The sequence below is a fragment of the Cannabis sativa genome, unplaced genomic scaffold (assembly GCF_029168945.1).
Source record: "Cannabis sativa cultivar Pink pepper isolate KNU-18-1 unplaced genomic scaffold, ASM2916894v1 Contig3, whole genome shotgun sequence".
NCBI classification, from domain to species: domain Eukaryota; kingdom Viridiplantae; phylum Streptophyta; class Magnoliopsida; order Rosales; family Cannabaceae; genus Cannabis; species Cannabis sativa.
This window is the reverse complement of record NW_026870039.1, coordinates 2,887,626-2,897,322: the sequence shown is the minus strand read 5'-3', so window position 1 is coordinate 2,897,322 and position 9,697 is coordinate 2,887,626. Positions and strand designations below refer to the sequence as shown.

The 9,697-nt window shown below is 34.4% G+C and overlaps 1 protein-coding gene across 2 annotated transcripts; it reads right to left on the bottom strand.

The window, feature by feature from the left end:
- Nucleotides 1–4,580: 4,580 nt before the first annotated feature.
- On the bottom strand, nt 4,581–9,201 carry LOC133033308 (uncharacterized). Of its 2 annotated transcripts, none has more exons than XM_061108031.1 (13): nt 8,837–9,201; nt 8,441–8,578; nt 8,201–8,282; nt 7,788–7,864; nt 7,491–7,597; nt 7,039–7,159; nt 6,616–6,825; nt 6,429–6,520; nt 5,871–5,937; nt 5,648–5,726; nt 5,471–5,562; nt 5,187–5,330; nt 4,581–4,818 (listed from the first exon to the last, which is right to left on the bottom strand). In XM_061108031.1, the coding sequence occupies exons 1-13, from the start codon at nt 9,044–9,046 to the stop codon at nt 4,678–4,680; spliced, it is 1,560 nt and encodes a 519-aa protein (XP_060964014.1). In that variant the 5' UTR covers nt 9,047–9,201; the 3' UTR covers nt 4,581–4,677. The 2 variants fall into 2 exon arrangements, with proteins under 2 accessions (XP_060964014.1, XP_060964015.1); XM_061108032.1 differs by having other exon boundaries at nt 6,616–6,732.
- Nucleotides 9,202–9,697: the final 496 nt, after the last annotated feature.

Here is a 9,697-nt window from a genome sequence, read left to right as displayed (position 1 = left end):
TTAACTAATTTTTGAGACTAAATTCATTGTCGATGAAGCCATTGTTTGATTTTCCTTTCTTGTTGAGTCATTTACTTGTGTTTAATTTAGTTAGTGTTTGCTAAGGGACTAGCAAAATCTATGTGTGGAGGAATTTGATAAGAGCCTTTTAGGCTCTAAAATTGTTGATTATTCTATAGTTAGAGGATGTTGATACTTAGCAATTTTAGTATTTTTCGTCAGTTTTTAGAATTCTTCGAGTTTTGGAAGAAAATTAATTTTTATGGTAAAAAGTGATGGATTTAATATTTTTTATGCTAGGTGATGTTGGTAGATCGATTGACGTACCAAAACAACATTTTTTTAAAATTTCAGAAGTCCATGAGGAGCAAAACCATGAGTTATCGTTGCAGTAAGGGTGGAAGCAAGCAAAAAAATTTGGGGCAGCAGACCTGCTCGTTGCGGCGAGGACTTTGCTGCCGCAGCGAGCAACCTCATGGCCGCGACGAGGGGTCGATTTCTGAACTGCGATTTTTTTTATCTTTTTTTTTTAAAGGGGATTTATCTTTTATTTTAGTGAGATATTTTCTAATATTATACATAGGACCTTTTAGGCTGCGAATTTCAGTACCCTAGAGCTACCAAATTGAGAGAGAAACTTAAAGAGAGAGCAAGGAAGAGAGGGAATATCGCAGCTTTGAAGTGTTCTTCATTCTAGTTCTTTTCTTCTCCTTAAACTCTTACCAATTATTATCATTATCGTTATAATGTCTAGTTTTGAGTAGTTTCCTTTTAATTAAGGGTTATTTCAAAACTCGAGACATGAATTCTAAATCCTATATTGAATGTTAATTTCTAGTTTTTATTATATATCAAATTGCTTCTATCTTTCTATGTTCAATGTCATGATTATTGTTTTAATCTTGTTTAGATGGCCACTAAATTTAGGTTTTACTTTAATCTACCGTCATCTTAGGATTATTATTCACCTAATAGTCTAAGATTCTAAGTGTTTGTGATAAATTGGAATTTTTAATTGTGATGAAGAATAGAATCCTAAGTTAAATGAATTATATACTTCATTAATTTGTTGCCTAGATTAATCTATCTCCATAAATCTCAAAGCTTTTTCTAAGTTTGCATGCTATGTGAATTTACTGCTTAGGTAAAAGAGTTAATTAGTGAGCGCTTTGCCTTGATTACATACAATAGGGAGATTAGAATAATTGACTTGTTTAGATTTATCTGCGGGATGAATAGTTTGATTGGAAACTGAAATTACATTCATTAATAGAAATTAAGGATGATTTTTAGGGGTGGAGAATAACCTTTAACTATTTATCTCATATCGCAATCTCAATTATAATTTGTTTTTATGCTATTTAATTACAACTCAAAACACCCCCTTTAATTTCTGCTTGATAGTGAATGATAAATTAATCATAGTCCTCGTGGGATCGACCCGTACTTGCTTTTATACTGAAATAATTGAAAGTATTATAATTAAAAAATAGTAAATTTGATACAGTATACGACAGACATCAAAGAGTGTCATTGGTTCAATGCTATGGAAACTGAAGTGCAAGCTTCCTAAAGATAGAACACCTATAGGGTGTCAATGGGTGTTCAAAGAGAAATTTAATGTTGATGGGAGCCACAAATGCTACAAAGCAAGGCTTGTGGCTAAAGGGTTTCATCAACAAGCGGGGTTTGACTACTCAGAAACCTTTAGTCAAGTTGTAAAACCTATTACTATTCGAGTGGTGCTAACTATGGTTGTAACCAAAAATTGGGCAATTAGGCAGCTTGATGTCAATAGTGCCTTCTTAAACGGGACATACAAGAATAGATTTACATGCAACAACCACAAGGTTTTATTGATCCTAAATATCCTACTCATGTCTGCAAACTTACAAAGGACCTATATGGACTTAAGCAAGCTCCTAGAGCTTTGTTTGACATGCTTTCAACAGTTCTTCTACAACATGGTTTCAATTTCTCTAGAGCTGATAAGCGTCTCTTCATTAGGGTTACATCTACTAGTTGTATCTATGTCTTGGTTTATGTAGATGATATCATCGTTATGGGCAGTGATGATGTCTTAGTAAATAAACTCGTTACAAAACTCAGCACCACTTTTGCTCTCAAGGATCTTGGTCCGGTTGATTATTTCTTAGGAATTCAAGTCACCACAAATTTAGATGCCATCCTTCTGTCTCAAACAAAGTATTTGCAAGATCTTCTATGCAAAGCAGATATGCAGAATGTTAACACTCAGAACACACCAATGAGTAGTGGCCTCAAATTCTCCAATTATGGCAGTGAACAAGTCAAGGATGCCACCCTATATAAAGGCGACCTTCAATATGCTACAATAACAAGACATGAACTTGCCATCTCTATCAATAAAGTGTGTCAATTCATGCAAAATTCTTTGCAAGCTCATTGGACAATAGTCAAACGTATACTCAGATACATAATAGGCACTTTAGATTGTGGACTTCATCTGAAAACAACAAATGATTACTCATTGGAAGCCTTATGTAATGTTGATTGGGCATCAGATCCTGATGACAGGAGGTCCACCTCAGGGTACTGCATATATTTTGGAGGCAATCTTGCTTGGAAGTCTTAAAAACAAGTAACAATTAGCATGTCCTTCACTGAAGCAGAATTTTGAAATTTGGCTAAGGTTGTATCTGAAATATCATGGATTCAATCTTTACTTGCTGAACTTCAAATTCCTCAAAATGTCCTTCCTTCCATATGGTGTTGACGATCAAAGTACTATCCTTCTTGCTACTAATCCAGTACTCCATGCTCGTACGAAGCATATTGAAATTGATTTATATTTTGTTCGAGATAAGATCCTACAGTAACAAATTTATATTAAGCATGTCCCTATTTCTGCTCAACTTGCTGACTATCTTACCAAGCTAATTTCCAGTTCCAGATTTGCTGAAATTTGAGACAAACTATGTAATTTTCAAAGCTACACTCAATTTGAATGGGATTATCAAAGATACTAACAATTAGTTATCCGGTGTTAGCCAAGTGATTGTTATTAGATTTGTTAGAGAGTTAGTTAAGCCCATTTCACTAGCTGGTTGTGTTAGTTACTTCTTGTAACTATTTTGTATATATATACCTCTCTGTTGGAACACTCTTAATTCAATGCAATATACAATTACTTTCTCTTTCTCTTTTCACTCTAAGAACCTTACAAGTGGTACCCCTTTTTCCTAAAACTTGACAGATTGAATTTGAAAATTGTGCTCTTGGTAATTCCAATTGAATAAGTGTAAACATGATCACCTTAGAAAATGAAAAATAAAACAAGAATGGCCGATGGTTTTATCTATATAATTATAATACATATAGTTCTAAATACTTGGTACTAGCAAAGATGATGGCTAATAGTTAATTGAGAAACATACATTACAGAGAGGCAGTCAAACTGCGCTTGTCATATCTAGTTGTTCTCTTCTTCCTCAGCCAAAGAAACCTTACTCAACCTACTTGGTTGTGCTTTAACATCATTGATCCTGGGCTTTCTTCGGTGGCCACTGCAGCTGCCTGCACCGTACAATGCTCGGTGCGCTAGTGCCTTGCCAAAATGCAGCTCTTCTGATGATTGTTTGCACTTTGACAATCGTTCAGTATTCTCATGGATGCTTCTTCTATCATTTTGGATGTCTGAAACCTCGGTAGTCTCCTTTTCAGTAGCCATTTCCAACACTCAGAAAACTCTCTTTGCCAAGTGATTCAACTAGAAAGAAAAATGGTAGTAGCAGTTTCTAGTGGGTAGGTACTTGATGACTTAAAGCTTTATATTGCTTTAAGTTTTCTCGGTTTCACCCTAGTAACGGAATCTTTAGATGTTCAAACAAGCCTAAAGGAACATTTTTAATTCTTTTAGCATTTAAGTTATCTTTGACTTCAAGAAACCAATATACCAAATCCCAAATTCTTCTTCTTTTCTTCTTTTTTTCCCCTCATTCTCACTCCTTTTAATAAATTAGTCCTGGCTCCACAATCCTCCTGCAAAGTGAATTGTCAGTAAAGAACGTTTTGGCTTATAGTGTTATGACAAGTATATTTAGCATTTTTAGGTTCTGCTTTCATAAATAAATCCCAAGTCTTGGCTCATCACACAGGCTTTAATTTCAATTTATTTACATTAAGCAATAACATAATAAACACACGGTATAGTTAGTGTGAACGGTTTCTCAACTTTTAGTCAATATTAGTTTCCTGTCCCCGAATGAATTCCAAAAGCTCTCCTGTTACCCTAATCTTTTTATTTTCTTTCTTTTTTCACAAATACGTATAGATAATATTACCCTTTTTTTCATGTTAAAGGGGCGACATAATGGAAACCAATTCATTCTTTTTTTTTTTTTTTTTGTCTTATTCTACAAACAATCTTAGGTCATATCTCTTTCGTCATCACCTTTCTAGACACACCAAGTAAGATTTGATATTCTTTTGACCGAATCACAATGCATCAGCCATAATAAATTTAAGACCTCGAGGACTCGACTCCCTTTCCCTCCCTTATAAATAAACTGATCTATTTACTTAAGAGACTTCTCTCGAAAAAAAAAAAAATCTATTTCAGAGACAGAGATCATTATATACAGATAAGTTTTATGTTTCCAATTCCAAACTGTTATATGCGTATAAAAAGCTTTGTGTTTATAGTTTCATGTATATGCCTTTCATGTGAAGAAAACCAGCGATAATACCCCAGAATAAAATCTCAAGCATCACAAACACTAAGGTACCCCATTTTCTTGAATGTAGTATGGCCTGCAGTAAGGCTTCCGTGCCATCGACCTGCATGGAAAATGCAGAATAAAAGTTATCAAGCATTTCAACATTTCAACACCAAACTATATAAACTGATAATAATAAAAAAGATTGAAATGTTATAAATTGCAAAATAGATTGTGAATGTGCCACAGTCCAGTTATTAATCTTATATAAGTGTAGTTTTGTAAGAATAAAAGTTTAGAAAAATGGAAATTTTGAAAAAGTAGGACGATTTCAAAAGTAATAGAATGGTAAATCACGGGAATTCTTTCTCAAAACTAATTAGTGATAAGTAGAGTATCTCATCCTCTAATAAAGTGTACAATTTTCACAGGCATTTTCTATGTGGGACACTCAAAACACATTTGTTTTATTTGTATAAATAGACATACCAGGTTGTTTTCAGGTGACCGCCAATAGAAACCCTGCACAGCTGCCGGAAAAAGTTCACAGGCAGCCAAAGCATAGATTATGAGAGCATTCATCCCCATCCATTGCAATAACAAAGTAGGTTTTCTAATACATTTGACATCGACCTGTATAAGAAAAACATGCACCAAATATCTTGCTTAGCAACCTCAATTTTGTCTAAACTAACAAATGAAGCTCCTCATAATCTCCCATGTTTTTCCTCTCAATTCTACACAATACTTTGTATTTAATGATCTGTTCTTACAATGTAATAGATAACGGTTAAACACAAGCCCGATGCTCCAGCTGTCAGACATGTGTAGCTCAAAGTATATAAAGGTTTTGAGAAAGGAATGCCTGCAAGAAGTAGTCATTATTTTACTGCAAAATAAAGAATGAAAACCAAAAGAATTTAATAAATCTCGATTTTCAGATAATATACCTATAACCTCCAGAATGAATCCCATGATTATAAGGGGAAATGAAAACAAGGACCATAGAAGTATCTTCTGTCTTTGGCCCTACATGAAAGAAGGAGAAGAAATCAAATGAGACAATACGTTTACATAAGCATCATGAACACCCACCCCGTGAATATAAATAGCACTATCAACCATAATCAATTCCCAAATCATATTGATATTCTGGGTTAATTAGTACCATACCTTAAAATGCACAACTATGTGTCCGTAATGCAATCCCAGAAAACATGTAATAGCAGCCATTAGAGAGCTAGAATTTTATAAAGAAAACAAATTAGATATTGGATCACAAACAATACGACCTTGCTCTCACTATTAACATAAATTCAAGAACTTTGGTCCAATTTGACTAATAGAAGTCTACCGTGACTGAAAATTCAGGGAATATGATTTAATACATGTCAAAGTTCGTGGAGCACGATTTGGTATCTATCAAAGTTTGGGAGACACAATTTGGTACAAGGACAATCATCACGTTAGTAAAATTGAACGAAATCGGATAGAAGTCTTTGAATCTAACAATCTTAATAATTCGGAGAATTTTTTTTTAAAGGCCTAAAAAGTTCGAGGTGCATAATTTGGTACATATCAAAGCTTGGGAGGTAATAATCCTAATTTGTCTCCATGAAAATATGCTTAAAATAATGAAAAATATTTATACCTAAAGAGAAAATTTCTTCCAAGTATTTAAGAAATTAAATGGTGAATAAAGGTAAGAAAAATGAAAGACTGGAACTAAACCTTAAAATGCCCTCAGGATCAAATGGCGCAAGGCACCACCCTGGGGAATTTGGTGGACGAGGCCCATAGTCGGGAGAATTAACACTGCATTCCTAAGGAACAAGAAAAAGCTTCATGAACAAACAAAATAATGTTTTGGGGTGCAAATCAAAAGAAAAAATCAAGACAATTGTCCCAAGGGAGAAACCTTTGTTCTTCTGTACACCGGATGTTGGTAAAGATGATTTTCTCCAAGAATAACCCTGTCAATCAAACCAACAGAATTGCAAGGAGGTTCAAGACTTCCCCTCACTTCACAATGGACCTGGGAAATGAAACATTGTTCTTCAATTCCACTTAACGAACATCTAGGGTGAAGCAAAACGAAGAACCCTTGTGGTAAAGGAATATGACATAGCTACCAAGTAATAGATGCACAGAATTGTAAGGATAATGAGATCATAAAAAGATGACATCGGAAATCATCTTATTACTTAAGAAGCAATAATCATTGTCCTCATTACATGATCATGTATTGAAAGCTTAAAAAGAACAAGTGAGGTGTTATCTACATAAAACTTGCAGATATTAACTGATGTCATAGGGCAGAAAACCATACAAGTTAACTCACAGCTTGAAATTTTGAGGCATAACCAGACGAGTTCAAATGGGAAGCTGCAAAAGCCCAATTTGGAACATAAAGACCATATAATAAGACCATGTAAACTGAGCAGAGTAAGATGGCAAACAACCTGCATAGTACATAAACAATCATAAGAAAATAGCCCAAGTACATCCAATGACTTATATACCATCATCAGTCCATACATGCACTATACTAGTACAATCAGAATACTATATATGGAACAAATGGGATTATAAATGACAAGATTATCCAATTCCAAGTTCGATCATCATTGGTTAAAAGTTAATGCCTACCTATGATGTAAACATATGTCTTTTCTAAAACCAACTTACATGAATTTCATAGCCAAACTTAAGATTGGAAAAAAAAAAAAAAAACATAAAGAGACAAGTTCATGAAACAGACATGAGCACCAATGAGTATCTAACAAAACATACCCTTGAGTGTAGTATTTTCTTATGAAGGCTGCTGGAGATTCAACCCTGATGTTTTTAACAAACCAGATCTCTGACAATGAAGCCAGTAAATAAGCAATTGATATCCTCTGTCAATTAAAAAAGCAAAATTTTCAAAATTAAAGAGATGGCTACACTTTAAATATCAGTACTCATAGTTACACGTAGAGCAGCAGACAGCAGATAATATTCCAATGTATAATAAAGGATGTACAACATTGGCAATGTAAGCATGACATAGAAGTACTTCACTACAAGGCTTTCCACAGAGTATGGTACCTGTAACACTCCAAGCCAACGAATTTTGCCCACATCAACTCCATACATCAAATGGTTACGCCCATGGAAATACCCACCTAATGAACCATTCCAACAATAACAACAAAGAGCTGATATTCATTAACCATTATTTCAGATAATTTAAAAGGGTTGCATAGGAAAAATACTGCACCATGCTTAGAGAGTACAAGGAAAGGAATGTTTGCTCTCATTTCAAACAACTTATTCTATCCAAATAAACTAAAACCACACAAAGATTTGACTATGATAGGAATCTTTAAGTGACTAAGTTTGTTAGAGTGGTTAGTTGTTATCTTTAAGTGGGTTGTTCAAAGTTAAGCTAATCATAAGCTAATGGTAGAGACTGAAAAGGATCTCGGGAACCAGGATGTCAAAGCAAGAATGCAGCAAACCTTGAAGTATCAATCCTAATAGAAAGAGCTTAATTCCCCTCAGCAGTACTTTCTGTGTAGCATTTGGTTTATTGGAGAGTTTCTGCATTGAAAGCCAAAGAGTGAGACCTAGTTTTGGAAAATTTGAGCCATCCCCAATGATAATTGTCAGAATTTACAGGATCATAGTATCGACCAAACAAATGCAATATAAAATAATTAAGAAAAAAAAATCACATTAATAATATCTCTAATTCGCACCTTAAAGACTAGACTGATAGAAACACCAACACCAAAAAGAAAAAATGGCATTACAAAATCTGCAAGCGTTACACCAAACCATGGAGCATGATTTATTGACGGAAAAGCTCCTCCAGCGTCGTCCACCAATATCATTAGCTGTAAAGTAATAATAAAAATAAGAAAAAAATGCTCAGACACAAGAAGTAATGAATTTTCCAATAATGAAATAACAATAACACAACAATTGTCTCCATAAACCGAAAGCACTGGCTGAAAGTATACACACAACATCAACACCGAAAATTAAGCCCTAAAAAACCCCAATTTACTAAATATAACCGAAACTCAGCAGAGCTGAAATTGGGTCAAAAGTAGAGTGAAAAAGGATAGGAATATGGAAATCAAATAGCATACAGCGATGGTGAGGCCACGAAAGACGTCAAGAGATACGAGGCGTTGATTATCATCGGCGGGAGTGGGTGACGATGAAACGGGGTCGTGGGACAGTGAGCAGGGCACAATTTCGTCGCCACAGTCGGAGGAGTCTTTGTAGGGGAGGCGGGGCGATGATTGGAGAATGAGAGGTTGATGGTGGTCCTGGGCCATGTCGATGAGCGACGACATACTTTCCGGCAACTTAGAATACCGAAGCAGCAGTAGTGTAGAGAAGTTCTAAGTGAGTTTTAGCTATTGAAAGAGTCTTATTATGACCATAACGCTCGAACAAAGAGTCTCTCAGATTCAGCTTAAAATTTTCATCTTATACTATCATTAAAAACACGAGCAATTGGCATTTTTGGTCAATAAAACTTTCTACACTATTTTAACAATAAACTAGTCAACTCGCCGGTTATTATAAGTATTAAATTATAAAATTAATGTTATATGGAGTTATGAATGATTTATAAATTAATTATTCATATATTATGTGTGTAATAATAATATAGTGATTGAAAATTATTGGATAACATTGTCCCACATGGATTAAATGTAAAAGTATTGAGCCATATATGAAGAACATGGGCTACTCCACTCATTGCCAATTGGTTTTGAGATGAAACCCCATGATTCTCAACAAAAATTAACAGAAGAAACATGAAAATAAAAGCATACGTAGCTATTGTTCACTATATGAAAAAACAAAAAAGATTTTGAAAACAATATTATTGAGATGGTGTCTTTTTTATTTTTATGTTTTTTTTTAAAACACTGCTATTATGGTCAGGTCAGGTTGTACGTATAATGAGCTGAATGCTCCGTCTTTTTTGTGTGACA

Coding starts and splice junctions, on each gene's coding strand:
- LOC133033308 (XM_061108031.1), bottom strand. CDS start 9,046: ATGTCGTCGCTCATCGACATGGCCCAGGACCACCATCAACCTCTCATT. Junction 7,598..7,787: donor GTTGGCTTGGAGTGTTACAG/GTACCATACTCT, acceptor TTTAATTGACAG/AGGATATCAATTGCTTATTT. Junction 5,727..5,870: donor ACATAGTTGTGCATTTTAAG/GTATGGTACTAA, acceptor TCTTTCATGTAG/GGCCAAAGACAGAAGATACT.